General features: G+C 48.1%; 1 protein-coding gene across 1 annotated transcript; it reads left to right on the plus strand.

Moving 5' to 3' along the window:
- Nucleotides 1-7,340: 7,340 nt before the first annotated feature.
- LOC136510902 (uncharacterized) lies at nt 7,341-11,702 on the plus strand. Its single transcript, XM_066505196.1, has 5 exons — nt 7,341-7,526; nt 7,601-7,967; nt 8,044-8,148; nt 8,246-8,359; nt 11,386-11,702. The coding sequence occupies exons 1-5, from the start codon at nt 7,341-7,343 to the stop codon at nt 11,700-11,702; spliced, it is 1,089 nt and encodes a 362-aa protein (XP_066361293.1).
- Nucleotides 11,703-15,613: the final 3,911 nt, after the last annotated feature.

Consider the following 15,613-nt stretch of genomic DNA (forward strand, 5'->3'; position numbering starts at 1 on the left):
ATAACTGAAGATCTACAATTCCAAATGACATGCAACAAGACAATTTGGAAAGCTTATGAAATTACCTACAATTCATTTTTAGACCTCAAGGCATGATTCCAAACTTTACCATATCAAATTTACAGAATTACATGATCAGGTCCAAACAAGACAGAGAACAAGCAACTCTGGGATGTAACTTTGAACAGCTGTAGCTCCTACACTACTGGGCCAAATGCCACCAAATTTTGACAGGAGCTAGATACATAAGTTATCTACAACTTTTGTATTCACCACATTCGCAGCAAACCAAATTATCATGGGGAACTTTGTAAATCCCCAGAACTGTCCCGAAAGACACAATGCAGAAAAATAATTATTAACTTATGTTGCAAACATATAATTGGACAAAACTAACTTTACTCACTCATCACACATGTCGCAAGAACATCAGAAAGTAAGGTGTTCACCATCAATTCATTTCTTTTAATGCCTTTCTTAATTTATTTGATTAATTAAGAGAAATAACAAACATATATGAGAACTACACCATTTAATCTACAAATATTACAGTAGGTACTACATACTCCAAGTAGACCACTATAAAAATTTCACATCATTTGAGCAAGTATAACATCCTACACAAAAAATGATAAGACATAATGGCTTAAAATGACATAATTAGGAAACCCTAGTGAAAAGTGTCAAGGAATAGATTTTATATTTTTCCTAGCATCCTTATGGTACTAGGACACTCCCCACAAAATTTTATGGTCATTGGATTCCTAGATAAATTACAAAAATTCACACAAGGATCATTCAATGTTAAAAGGAAAATCTATAACTCAAAAACCATACATGCAATGATTCTCAAATTTTTACCAGAGCTTCTACTAAGCAAGAATAGCATACCAACAAAATTTCATAATTTTTGGAGCACAGGAACTCAAGATATAATTTAAACAAGTTTGCATGCAATTAAAAACACATTTCAAGTTCCTATTTAATTCCTCCAAAAATTCCACTACAAGTGTTCATGTCATATTTTTCCTAAATACTAGACTTCACTATGATCCTAACAAAATTGGAACCACCAAATTTAGATTTATAAAACTAGAGATACAATTTTTACAAAATATCAATAAATTCTAGAATAATTGAGCTAGCCTTTGAATACACAGTCACTGTCACGCGGGGTCCACACGTCAGCAGGGCCCGCATGGCAGTGAAATGGAAACTAGGGAGGGACTGTCGTGGTGCTTCGACAAGCTTTTCCTCACCGGCACGGAGGGCTCAGGCGGTTGCGTCACCACCGTCGCCATCCCCGAGCTCAACCGCGTTGAGGGATGTACGGGGCACGGCGAATGGACGGCGGCTGCCATGGCGGACAGTGAGGACGCCCGATGGCACGCCGGCCAACTCTGGCCATGGTATCACCCAGCGAAAGGCGCTAGAGTTACCTAGAGACCTAACGTAGAGATAACCTAAGGTAAGGGCGGCTAGGGTAGCGCCGGTGAGCTTGGCCGCACGCACGGTCACACGACGGTGCCCCGAGCATCACGGCGGCATGGCTGTTCTGGCTCAACGGCGGCGAATCCGAGGACTATGTCTTTGAGGTAGATACTATGGCTCATAAGGGTGCTCATGCGTGCACTAGAAGAGGCAGGAAAGGTTCAAGGCGACCGACCACGACGAGCTCGTGCTCGCGGCCATGGCAGACACGGTGAGGTGCACCGGGGCGTTCCCAGGCACATGCTCGGTAGCGTCTAGAGCTATTCCTACCCGAGCATCAGCAAGCTAGCATGGTGCTGGACCAGAGGAAGAGGCAGTGCATGGTGCAGTGGAGTGCCAAGGCCACGTGAACCGTAAGCACGGCGTGCTCCGGTGAAGTCTCCGATGGCGGAAATCGAAATGTGCCTTACCAACGGTTCAAGGGAGTAGAGCGAGAGGTCTAGGAGGTGGAGTGGAAGAAGATGCGGTGATGGCCAAGATGGATTGGCCAACAACACGGCGTCGACGGTGAGCTACGATGGCAAAGCGAGCAGCGTCGGCAATGGCGAGCAGTGGCATTGCGAGAGAGAGCGAGTGGGAGGTAGAGCGCGTGCGGTTGAGCAGAGAGGCAGCAGGCGTCCTCCACTTCATGCCAGCCAGCATGTAGCGTAGTTAGGGCTAGCCGGGCGCATGGCGGCCATGCGGCGGCAATGGCCTGCGGCCGGTCGGCCACTATGCCGGTCTGAAAATCCCGATTCAGAGTTCCTCGATGCCGACTGATGAAGCAAGTTCATGATGATAAATCTCATAATCCATGATGATCCAAGTTAAGGTGTAGTTGACAAAGTTGTAGTACTAAGTGAGATCTTCAACTTTGCCAATTGGAGCTCGAGCTGGTTCAGCTTGGTTAGGGAGCTACAACATGAACAATTTGGGTACATGAAACTGAAATCCAGTCTTCACACTTAGAAAATTTCCAAGTGTTGAATACAACCCCAAATCTGACTTGTGGGACCTTTTTGAGCATGTTGTACACATTTTCATGACTTGGCTTCTAAACAAAGTTTGTTCCTTATAAATTTTTCTACAACTTTGCTTTAGGTTGCTCAGACATGCAAACAATCTAAGCTACACTTTTTAAACAGTCAAACTCAGGAGCTCTAGGGGTCCATAATGGTCAAACCATGACTTGGAAACCTAATTAGGCTAAGTGATCAACATGAACATTGTTCCTAATGACATTCTAAGCATAACTAAGTTGCTTAATAGGATAATTAGCCACACCACACATTGGTCACACCAAAATCAAGCATCACATGCATTGAAACAAGGAAAAATAAGTGAAATGTTACCTTTGTTTCAAAGTCATGTTTCATTTGTTTCATGATTTTGTTGCATAGTACTAACTAACCATGTTTCACTAAAGTGAGTTGCACATGTTGCACTTGAGTGTTGCACACTATTCATTTCATAAAACAAACACACATGAAATATAACAATATGTTGCAATGTTTCGAAAACATGTTTCATGCAATATAAGCTCATGAATGGATGAATGATGCTCATGTTCATGAAATGCAAGTGCAAATGTGGAAGCCAAACACCTAGGGTGTTACATATTCCATAGACATCAAAATAGGTTTCAGCCCTCTGAACCCAAGATCTGGGGTTGGAACCATCAAATTTGGGGAAATCATAGTCGGGAAGAGCACCGGGAGAAAAGTAATCATCGAAACTACGGTCACAGTGCCTATGAGCTTCAACCATATGAGGAATAGCAGAGCTCGAGTGAAAGTTTTTCGCACCTGTGACCGGAGGCGGATCTAGAACGGTGTACACCATTCCAAATTCGGCACTTTGGTGCTGGGTTTCGTTGTGGTGGGCAAATTGCCCAAGTGTAGGGTCGAGATGGCGGACTAGAAGGGAGGTGAATAGCCCTTTCTAAAAATAATCACGTCGGCTAACCATAACAAATGCAGAATTAAAACTATCAGTCTAGCCAATACTACACCCCTCTATCTAAGTTATCAAGCACCTTAAAAAGATCCTAAACAAGCAACTAAGGTGTCAGGCTAGCTAGAGCTCACCTAATCAATTCTAGAGCATGGTCACACAAACCAATGCACTAGTACTTTAACCAACTAGGGGAGCTCCTACACAACCAATGATGCAAAAAGAACAAAGCTCCTAAGCTCACTAGCAATGCTCAATAACAAGGCTACATAAGCCAAATTAGAGAGCGCAAATCACTTAGCTACACAAACTAAGCGATGCAACTAACAAGGCTACTCAAGCCAAATTAGTTGCACAAGGGAGCTACTTCTATGCTATACAAGCAAGAAGATAACTAGCAAGCTACACAAGCTAACTAATTACAAGAGCAACTACACAAGCACAATGTATATGAATGTAAATACAAGCTTGTGTAAAGGGGATTGTCGACAGAATATCGTCGGTAGTCCACCGAGGGGTACCCCACGATGGTAGATTGATCGACAGAGGAGCATGTAGTCAAGAACAAGAAGGTAACAAAGACACACGAGTTATACAGGTTCAGGCCATCAGTATGACGTAATACCTTACTCCTGTGGTCTGTTGGTTTGTATTAGCTATCGTATGATTTTCCATGATTTCGTTGGGGGTCCCTGCCCACCTTATATAGTCTTGGGGGCAAGGTTACAAGTCGGTTAGATCTGAGAGATAACCGAAAAGTAATAACAGATTACAAGAAACATGGGATCATACGTATCCTATCAGATCTCATAACATCTTCAAGATATCCTCCCCGTGCCTTGCGGGAGTCGCCGAGCAGAATCGTGCCCCGCAAGGCTCCTTCTTGTGGGCTGGGCCACCCCTGGAGGCATAGCCCATATGACCTGCTGTGGGTATCCGGGGTCGTACCCCCCACAGCTAGTCCCCGAGCGCCTTGTACCCGTTGTGCAATGCCATCTTGAGACTTTCCGAGTAGGTGCGAACCAAAACTGAGCTATCCAAATCATGGTCCGACCACCATAAGGAGTTGCCGAGCAGTTGTGAGCAGCTACCGAGCAGCGTACAGCATCGCCGAGCAGTGTGTTCTGAGCATAGCTTATCATAAGGGTGTAAGGAGCTCAAGTCCAAAATTGAAAATTCCTGCATGGTAAAATGAAGTGTGGCCACTTAGAATCCAAAAACGAGGGTAAAGATACATGGTTTTATCTTCTAGAGGTTTGGAGTCTTTCAGAAAAACAAACACATTCACCGCAAGGTGAAGTGTGCCCACTTAGTCCCCAAGCCTAACAGTAGGTGACGTAGTCACGTGGTGCTAGGCTCAGAAATTAGTAAACCGTTCGAGCAGATAGCTAGTCCCCGAGCGTAGCCTCGAGATAAAAAACAAACACATTCACCGCAAGGTGAAGTGTGCCCACTTAGTCCCTGAGCCTGATAGTAGGTGACGTAGTCATGTGGTGCCAGACTCAAAAATTAGTAAACCGTCTGAGCAAGTAGCCAGTCCTCGTGTTTCTGGCGTAGATATTGGATAAATCAAACCGCGGCAAAAATTCAGAGTAATGGCTGTACAGTATCAGTTACTAAGCCTCATTAAAATGCAGAGAAATCGGAGAATAAGTGGTGGCGATAAATGAGTGGCATGGGCTACTATGACGTGATAGCCCAAGTTGTGGCCCATTAAACCATTTTGGAGGAGTCGAAGTAGCGCTGATCGTGGGAACGGTTTCCCAAAAACCCTCAGATTCAAGGGAGAGTGGGGAAAGTGCTTTATAACCGCGCCGCCACACATATCGCCTCCTACCTCTATCAAGCCACCCTGCTTCCTACCTTCGCACTCCCTACGCTCCACATTCCGCACCAATCGCGAGCATTCTCCTCCAACCCTAGGACCAATCCATAGGAAATGGCACCAAAAAAAGGAGCCGCAAAGCCGAGGAAGGCGGCCACTGGAGCCAGTCGTGATGAGGAATGGGTGCCGTCGAAAATGGGGGTGGCGGATCTAAACAAGATGGTGGCAGCGGGCGTGCTGTCCGACCACCTTACTGCCGGATGGTGGCCGGCTATTGGTGAGCCCTTCCCAACACCTCATACTAATGAGGCTGTAGTATTTGAAGATTATTTTTGGCGAGGATTAGGGTTTCTGGTCCACCCCTTTTTGAGGGATCTTATGGTGTTTTGGGCGATTAGCCTCTGCAATCTGCACCCCAACACCATATTGCATGTGTCCATCTTTATCCATTTTTGTGAGGTGTTTCTCGATATTCTTCCCCACTTCAACCTCTTCAGGCATTTGTTCTGTCTAAAGAAGAAGGGGGGCAGCGGTTCAAAGGTGGTCGGTGGCGTGTACCTGCAGCTTAGGGATGGGATGGCTAGCGAATACATCAACGTTCTGCTAAATACCTCCCTGAAAGGTTGGAACGCCAGATGGTTCTATATCAAACAAAGTCACCCAATGATTCGATGCGACGTCCATCACATCCTGGTTAACCATAGTAACTGGTCGGAGAGACCCAACAACGCTGACATGGAGCAAGTACTAGAACTTCTAGAATTGATTAAGGGCATGGAGCTTAGGGGTGAACTGGTTGCAGCTAGCTTCATAGTGCAACGCGTCCAACCCTGCAAAGAGAGGGCCCACCCAGCGTTTGACTATAAAGGTGATAACGACGGTACCCATGAAAGCACGAACCGCCTAACAAAGAAAGAAGTAATAGATCATGCCATGGATCTATTTACTTCCAACATCTCATTTAGCTAGCCAAAAGGAATGAAGGCTTTCAACTGTGGCAATCCACCTCCTTAGGTAACCCTTTCGCTTTGCATTGACCAGGCATCAATTGTCGAGCATAGGACTAACTTACTTATGAAAAGATCCATTCACAGAATAGGGCAATATACTTTTCAAATGTGCCGAGAGCCGATTGGCCTAAAGGAGTAGACATTCGGCGGCCGCTACAGACCGAAGAGGATGAGCCAAGCTCCTCGTTGGATAGTCCATCCCTAGTGTCAGAGAAGGTCTACGGGAAAAGACCGGCAGTAGATGAGCCGGTCCAAAAAAGGAGAAAAACCACAAGCTCTCATGCACACAAACTAGGCGGCATCTCTCTTGGAGAGGACCAAACTATTCGGCCACGATGAACGGCTGTGCTAGAGTGGTCAGACGATGATGAGGACCAGTCAGCGCTTCCGCCAAGCATGATGGAGGCACCGACGGATGCTGATGCTCCCAAGCAGCAAGCACGGGAAAGTTATGGTCGGGCAACGACAGAAAACCCGGTGATGCAAACTACCGAAGTCCTCGAGCAACAAGAGGGGATAACCATAGAACAAAGCATAGAAGGGGGGCCCTCGGGCACCAAGAAGAGCGGCAGCCCGCTGCAGAGGCGCAGGAGTCCTCCCATAAAGCAGACCAAGCAGCCGCGCCTGGTGGGTTAGGCAGGCATCGCCGATTCAAGAAAATCAATCGGAAGACCAAACCGTAAGTATATTTGCCTTGGAGTAATAATATTGTTCCTTGATTTCTCCTGGTTACTGAGAAGCCAATATTACATAGTGCGACGTCGAGGCCCATGACCTCAGAAGGAAAAATGATGACTGCTCCCGTCCAGGAGTCCCCGAGTGCTCGACAAACAGAGGATGGGCCAGTCGCCGCTCCTAGCAGACCTGGCGGTGGTGAATCATTGGCGCACACGACGAGCACGTCGGCGACCGCAACCGCGGCTACGACCGAAAAAGTCGATACCTTGGAAACGGGAACTGTAGCTGTTGTTGATGCGCCAGAGGTTAAAGATGCAACTCCGTCAATGGCCGAGGAGCAAACGTCGTCACCCGTAGGGATGCCAGGAGTGGTCGGAGCGGCAGTTCGACCATAGAGCCCCCCGATGGTGCCTCAAGCAACGGCGGAGGAGGATGAGGTCATGGAGATCGAGCGTGCCGCACCTAAACCCCAATCCATCCAGATTCTCCGAAAACGTGGGGAAGAGGTGGTAGTCGTCGAGGAAGAAAATACCACCAGGGAAATAAAGAGGTTGAAATCCGCCGTCGCTGGAGTTATGACTCAAATTGAGGTGAGTACCGCGCCTATAACACCGATATATGTTGTTGGAGATCAAGGTTTATCTCTTGCATTGTTAATCCGCAGGGGATAGCTCAGATAGCCGATCAACAGCACCAACTATTAAAGAGGATGGAGCCCCTCGCCGAGGAAAATAAGATACTCTGGGAGGCGTTAAGTCTTTCAGAGAAAAGTATTCAGAGGGCCCAGCACGAGCGGGACCTTGCAGAGTCGAACTCGCGGGACCTTGAACATTGGAATGGGGTTCTGTCTGAGCGACTAACGGCTGCGTTTGAGCAGCTGAAGAAGACATCTGAGCAGCTGGCGACTGTATCCGAGGAACTTAAAAATATGTCCGAGCAGTTGGGCAAGAAAAACGGAGAACTCGATAGTAAAACCGAGCAGCTCGACCGGAAGTGCCAGCAGTTGGAGGATGTATCCAAGCTAAAATCCGGTATTCTTTTTCACATAATGTACTTTGCAGTAATTGGCCGTATATTTTTTCCTTTTCTTATTTTTTGTGCTTGTAGAGCAAGATGCAGAACTCAACCAGCTTCGCCAGACCGTCAAACAAATCCGACAAGAGAAAATGAAGGAGTCAGGGCGAGCAGATAAACTGGCCAAAGAATTGAAAGGTAGGTACCCCCTGATCGGAAGTAATGTCGTAATACTTTTTTGTCGTGACGAACCATTGTAATTCTTGTAGATTACCGACATAAAACCAAGGCACAGTTTATGTGCTGGTGCAGGAAGCCAAAGTCCAGAAGGACAACTTCAACACTATAACTGCCGCAATAAAACCAGTGCTCAACTGCGTCAACGTTGAACCGTCACCCCATCCTGATGGTAGGCAGCAAGGGCCAGACACCATCATTCAGAGATGCAAGGCAGCGTGGAAGAACTTCAAAAACTTCAACCGCGACACTGTTTTGACCACTGCTACTCATGCCCTTGCAGTGGTTCGGTCCCATTATCCGTCTGTCGACATCCAGTCGATAGGTGGTGGGTTCGCCAATGGGCTGAGCGACGCGCGAACCCAGTAGCTGGAGGATGACGTTGAGGATGTGGCGAAAGTGCTTGTCGGCGATATCGACCTGTTTGGTGAAATAGAAACTGTTGGCGAAGCTTAACAATCTGCCCGGATATTACCGCTTGTAACACTTGATTTATCTGGCTATGAAGAATCGTCATATTATCATCCCGATGCAGTTATGCATAATATAAGCGGTGTTCGATCAGTTAGTTTTCACTAAACTTAATGCCTTAGGTCGTGATCCGTAACGCATAATGCGGAGCCCATGCGTATGTTGAAGAAACTGGCGTTATCATAAGACCATGGCATGCCGCCCAACACGCAGATCACCGAGCTCATAGTACGTTTGGTGGGATGTTAGAGCCTTGGTGTCCTTTGGAGTTACTAGTGCGAAAGAACATGCTGCCCAGCAGCCAACTTGAGTAACTTGGCGAGAGAAATGGCTAAAGCGGCGTTCGAGCAGTTAGTTCATGCCGGAAATCTAGGCCTTGACTAGCCCATAGTCCATAACATCGAGTGCAGAGGCCCTGACACATGTAGGACGAACAGGCATGGCCAAGGAACTGTAGCCGACCAACCGTAACGCAGAGGGCGGAGCCCCTAAGCACGTGTAGGATGTAGTCAGAGACTGGGTCTTCTCCATAGAAAACAGAAGGAAAAAAGTGTGCTGCTTGACGATCGGCGGGCTATGTTGCAAAATTTGGAACGCAAGATCGTCGTTGTTTTTGTAGAAAAACCTATGTGACCCAGAGGTATCGACGTAGGCGATTTTTGGAAAAATCGTGTTCGGTGATTGGAAGTTAACATGTTCGGCGAATTGGAGAAGTCGTGTTCGGCGATCGGGAGTTAACGTGTTCGGCGAATTGGAGAAATCGTGTTCGACGATTTTTGGAGTAATCGTTTTTGGCGATTTTTGGAGTAATCATTTTTGGTGATTTTTGGAGTCAACGTGTTCGGCGAATTGGAGAAGTCATGTTCGGTGATTTTTGGAGTAATCATTTTTGGCAATTTTTGGAGTAATCATTTTTGGCGATTTTTGGAGTCAACGTGTTCGGCGAATTGGAGAAGTTGTGTTCGGCGATTTTTAGAGTAATCGTTTTTGGTGATTTTTGGAGTAATCGTTTTTTGCGATTTTTGGAGAAATCGTGTTCGGCGATCAGGAGTTAACGTGTTCGGCGAATTGGGCGTGCTTGGTGAACGTGTTGGAGATCGCCATGTCGTGGTGTATAGCCCGATGGTGATAAGTGAAACTTATAATAGATGAAAAAATGGAGGAAAATTATGGAGACCAAAACTTTATTAATATGAAAGTAAAGAATACATATCTGTGTTATTTCAGGGGTAGAAACGTATAAGGTGCTCTATGTGCCAGGAGTTGGGAACATCGATTCCATCTAAGTCACATAAGCGATAAGACCCTGGCCGAGTAACACCTTTGACGACATAAGGGCCCTCCTAGGGTGAAGACAGCTTGTGAAGCCCTTCGGTTTTTTGTTTTCGACATAAGACGAGGTCGCCGATCGTGAACGAACGACCTTTGACGTTTCGGTTGTAATACCTCCGAAGACCTTCGTGGTACTTGGCTGTGCGAATGCAAGTAATCAGACGTTCTTCCTCAGCCCGATCAATGTCTTTTGTCCGAACAGCTATGGCCTGCTCTTCATCATAATTTTCTACTCTAGGTGCTCGGAATGCAATATCTGCTGGGAGTATGGCCTCTGAGCCGTAGACCATAAAATATGGAGATACGCCGATACTACGACTAGCTTGAGTGCGTAGTCCCTAGACCACAGTTGGTAGTTCTTTGAGCCATCTGCCCGGATGCTTTTCTTCTCTTTGATAGAGCCTTTTCTTGAGGGCGTCGAGGATCATACCGTTAGCCCGCTCGACCTGACTGTTAGCTCTAGGATGAGCAACAGAAACGTATTTAACAGAGATGCACCTATCTTCGCAAAAGTCCCAAAAATGATGGCTGGTAAAAGTTGTCTCGAGATCGGTGATGATGCTGTTCGGGAGACCGAATCTGTGTACGATGTCTTCAAAGAGCTCGACTGCTTTCTTAGCAGTAGCCGCGACGTGTGGTTTGTACTCGATCCACTTAGAGAACTTATCAATGGCGACGTACACATACCAGAAACCTCCTGGCGCTGGTTTGAAAGGCCTAATCATATCTAGTCCCCAGCATGCGAATGGCCAGGAAGCTGGAATGGTCTGTAATTCTTATGTCGGCACATGTATTTGCTTGGCGAAAAACTGACACCCCTCACATTGTTGAACGAGATCTTCTGCATCGGTAATAGCCGTGGGCCAGTAAAAACCTGCACGGAAAGCTTTGCCGACCAGTGTTCTTGAAGCCGTGTGATTGCCACAGGAACCGGAGTGAATTTCAGAAAGTAGCTTCACACCGTCGTCTTGGATGATGCACTTTTGCAGTATTCCTTCCTTGGCACTTTTCCTCATTAGGCTACTGTCTACCAGCACATAATGCTTACTTCGGCGAATTAGTCGTTTGGATTCGATTTTGTCGGCGGGTGTTTCATCGCTGGAGAGGTATTTGATGAACTGTTCCCTCCAATCGGCGACCAGCAAAGGTACCGCGAGTACCAACTGCTCGGCTGGGGGTACTTCTACAACTTCCTTATCCTCTTTTATAGATGGTGCCAGGAGGTCTTGGATGAAAACCCCTAGCGGAGCCGTGGCTCGAGAAGATCCTATCTTTGATAGCTGGTTGGCTAGCTAGTTTTGATCCCGTAGCACATGGTGGTACTCGATACCGTAGAATTTCTCTTCAATTTTTCTAATTTTAGTGTAGTATGCATCCATTTTTTCACTGGAACAGGACCGATCCTTATTGAGTTGGTTGATAACCAGCGCAGAATCCCCATATACCATGAGGCGTTTGATGCCGAGCTCGACGGCTATACGGAGACCATAGAGACATGCTTCGTACTCCGCGGCATTGTTGGAGGCCGAAAAATGTATACGGAGAACATATCAGAGTTTGTCCTTTGTCGGTGTGATGAACAGAATGCCCGCACCAACACCATTGATGTTAAGGGCGCCATCGAAGTACATCACCCAGTGCTCGGGGCAAGTGGCGGCAATGGGTTCTTGGATCTCGGTCCACTCAGCGATGAAATCAGCAAGCGCATGTGACTTAACTATTGGTCTGCTTCTAAAATCAATGGAGTAAGTGTCGAGCTCCACGGCCCACTTGATGATACAACCATTGGCCTCTTTATTGCGGAGAATATCCCCCAGAGGGAACTCTGTGACCACGGCGATCTTGTAGTATTCGAAGTAATGTCGAAGCTTGCGTGAGGTAATCAAAATTGCATATAATAGCTTTTGCACCTGAGGATAACAAGTTTTTGGCTCATTAAGTACCTCGCTGATGAAATAGACCAGACGTAGCACCTTGTAGGCGTGTCTGGCTTCCTCGTGTTCGATGACAATAGCCGTACTGACAACGCGAGAGGTGGCGGCGATGTAAACCAGCAGAGTTTCATCTGGTCATGGTGCTGTCATGATTGGAGGTTTTGTTAGAAACAACTTGAGCTACTCGAAAGCTATATCTGCCTCCTCTGACCAAGAAAAAAGCTTGGAGGCCTTGAGGAGCTTGAAGAAAGGTAGCCCTTTTTCACCGAGATGCGAGATAAAACGGCTTAGCGCAGCCATGCAACCCGTAAGCTTCTGTATATCTTTGACACACATCGGCCATTTCATGTTGGTGATGGCAGAGACCTTGTCAGGGTTTGGTTCGATGCCTCGAGCGCTGACGATGTAGCCGAGCAGGATACCGGATGGAACTCCAAAGATGCACTTTGAAGGGTTCAGCTTCCATCAGTATTTGCTTAGGTTGGAGAAAGTTTCTTCAAGGTCGGTGATAAGATTGTCGACGGTTCTAGTCTTGATGACCACGTCATCGATGCAGGCTTCGACATTGCGGCCGATCTGTTGGTCGAGGCATGTCTGGATAGCCCTTTGGTAGGTCGCGCCGGTGTTCTTTAGTCCAAAGGACATAGTGGTGTAGCAGTATGCACCGAAAGGCGTGATGAACGATGTTTTGACCTGGTCTTCCTCCTTGAGGGAGATCTGATGGTAGTCTGAGTAACAGTCAAGAAAGGAGAGCAACTCACAGTCGGCGGTGGAGTCTACAACCTCGTCTATCCGAGGCAAGTCGAAGGGGTCTTTAGGGCAGTGTTTGTTAAGATCAGTATAATCAACACACATTCTCCATTCTTTATTCTTTTTCTTAACAAGAACAGGATTAGCTAACCAATCTGGATGATACACTTCTTTTATAAATCCAACAGCTAAGAGCCATTTTATTTCTACCCTAATAGCCTCCTTTTTGTCTGGCATGAATCGACGAAGTTTCTGCTTGATTGGTTTAGCGGTCGGTGAGACATTGAAGGAGTGCTCGATCTTCTCCCGCGGTACCCCCAGCATGTCTACAGGTTTCCAAGCAAACACATCGGTGTTGGCACATAGGAAGGAGACGAGCGCGCTTTCCTATTTGGGGTCAAGGTGAGCCCCAATTTTCACCATCTTGGAAGGGTCATCGAGGCCGAGGCCGATCTCCTTGACTTCCTTGGACTTGGCGGAGGCATGGGGAGGCTCTGGGATCTCCATGTCGTCAGCAGATGCCATCTTGGCTTCGGCGACCACGCTAGCCATCTGGATGGAGAGGTCGGTGGCTTCGGTGAGGGCGAGACTTTCTGTCTCGCAGGCGTAGGCGATGGAGAGGTTGACTCACAGAGATAGGACTCCTGCAGGTGAAGGCATCTTCAACACCAAATACGCGTAGTGCGGAACGACCATGAACTTGGTCAGAGCCGGACACCCTAGTATGGCATGGTAGGCGATGTCGAAGTCGGCGACATAAAAGTTGATATGCTCCACTCGGTAGTTGGTTGTCGTGCCGAACTGTACTGGTAGGGTAATTTCCCCAAGTGGTCTGGATGCCTTGCCAGGTACCACACCCTAGAAGGAGGAGTTTGAGGGCATGAGGTTTATTGTCCTGAGGCCGAGCTCCCTTAGGGCCCCGGCGAAGAGTAGATTCAAAGCGCTTCCACCGTCGACAAGGACTTTTCTGAAGAGCACCTTCTAGACAGTCATGTCAAGGATGAGGGGAAAACACCCTGTGTAGGGTATGTCCACCCACTGGTCGGCTCTGCTGAAGGTGATGGGTATTTCAGACCAAGGGCGATAGCTGGGGTTGGCGGTAGTTTCCTTTGAAGCGACGGTGAGCACTCGTCGGGCGGTGAGCTTCCATTCCCTTCTGCTCTCGTTAGCGGCGAAACCCCCAAAGATGGTGGCAACCACCTTGTCATGGTCCTAGAAGGCATTGTTATTATCCCTAGGTGGTCGGCGTCCTCCGTTCCCACCATTATCGTCGTTGTACTTTTTCTCCTAGAACTCCTTAGCCAAACCAAGGCAATCTTTCATCTTGTGTTTGGCGTTCTTGTGCAGGGGGCACGGTCCATCGAGGATCTTCTTGTACTGCTCATCGTAGTTACACTTTGTGCGTGGCTCATTGACGTTGGCAATGAAGTGATCTGGTCGGCAGCGGCGATTCAGACCAGGCTTGAATCCATCTAGCCGATCTCGTCTGCTGTCCCAATGGAAACTGCGGTCGTCGTAGCAACGATCGTTGTATTGTCGGTTGTCGTTGCGGTCGTCGTGGCGGTGAACATTGTTTTGTCGGTCATCGTTGCGGTCGTCGTGGCGGCGAGGTGGGCGATTAGTGCCCGTATCTTCATTAAAATGCACCTCCGCTTCCTCGGCGTCGGCGTACTGGTTGGCGGTGGTGATCATCTCGCCGATGCCGGTAGGAGGCTTTCTATTGAACTTAGAATGGAGTTCACGGTGATGAAGTCCTCGGACGAAGGCAGTGATGACTTCGGCTTCTGTGATGTTGGGAATAGAATTCCTCATCTCGGAGAAGCACCTGATGTAGCTGCAGAGTAGTTTAGACGGCTTTTGGTTGATGCGGTTGAGATCATGCTTGGTGCCCGGTCGCCTGCATGTGGCCATGTAGTTGTCGGTGAAAACTCTCTTCAGATCTTCCCAAGATCCGATGGAGTCCGGGGCAAGGCTTGTGAACCAGCTCATGCCGACTGGCGTAAGCATGATGGGGAGATAATTTGCCATGACGTTGGTGTCTCCTCCGGCGGCGCGGATGGCGGTGGCGTAAGCCTATAGCCACTGAGTTGGGTTAATTCTTCCTTCGTAGGGCTCAACCCCGGTGATTTTGAAACCACGGGGGCCACTGGAGCGTTCGAAGCGCCCTGGTGAACGTAGGGGGCCCTTCCAGGTTGTCGGCGTCGATATCAGCAGTATTGCCAGCGATGATCGGCTCCAGAGCTGAGTCTGGGTTACCGTACTCCTGCTCGTAATCTTGGTGGCGTCGCACTTCATCTTCATGGTGCCCGAAGTGGCGTTGATCGATATGCCGTCGTGCATCCCAAAGGTTACTGAGGTGCACTCGGGCATCTTGTTTGACCTCTTGGTCATGCTGGCGATGATGCTCGGCGTGGTGGCCTCCGACTCCCCCCTAGGGAGGTAGTGATTGGTCAGCAAAACGGCTTTGACTAGGGCAGCGATTAGATCTAGGATCGACTGATCGGCGAACCGCGCTTGTGGAGCATGATGGTCTCTGAACCTCTTGGATCTCATTAACTTGACAATGTGCTGCTTTTAGCATAGCGGCGACCTTGGCAAGCTTGGGCGTTTGCGGGAGGTGTGCAAGTTCGTTGGCGGCCATCGCTAGATTGGCGCTCGGAGTTTTGAAGACGTTGTGGCCATCAATGTGGAGGAATTCTTCGTTGAGGTTGTGATGGAGGGGCCTTCCCTGTGAATTGAACTGGTTATCGCGAGCGGCCTCGACCATCGCAATGGCGCGTTCGTTATCATGGCGTTGCGCGCGGTTGGCATTCCTGTTTTCTCGGGCGATGCGTTCCTTATCTGTTTCACCGTTCTGAGGAGGGCTGTCGATGCTGATGTTGAAGATTGTGCCACCCCAGAAAGGCAAGAGAGGGGGTTGCCCGGTGAAGGTCTCGACA

The sequence above is a fragment of the Miscanthus floridulus genome, chromosome 16 (assembly GCF_019320115.1).
Source record: "Miscanthus floridulus cultivar M001 chromosome 16, ASM1932011v1, whole genome shotgun sequence".
NCBI lineage: Eukaryota > Viridiplantae > Streptophyta > Magnoliopsida > Poales > Poaceae > Miscanthus > Miscanthus floridulus.

Bases quoted from the DNA above. Each gene is read 5' to 3' on its own strand.
- LOC136510902 (XM_066505196.1), top strand. From the start codon at position 7,341: ATGGTGCCTCAAGCAACGGCGGAGGAGGATGAGGTCATGGAGATCGAG. The intron at 7,527-7,600 runs GTGAGTACCGCG...GTTAATCCGCAG, and splicing joins GAGTTATGACTCAAATTGAG to GGGATAGCTCAGATAGCCGA. The intron at 8,360-11,385 runs GTAGGCAGCAAG...TCACTGGAACAG, and splicing joins ACCGTCACCCCATCCTGATG to GACCGATCCTTATTGAGTTG.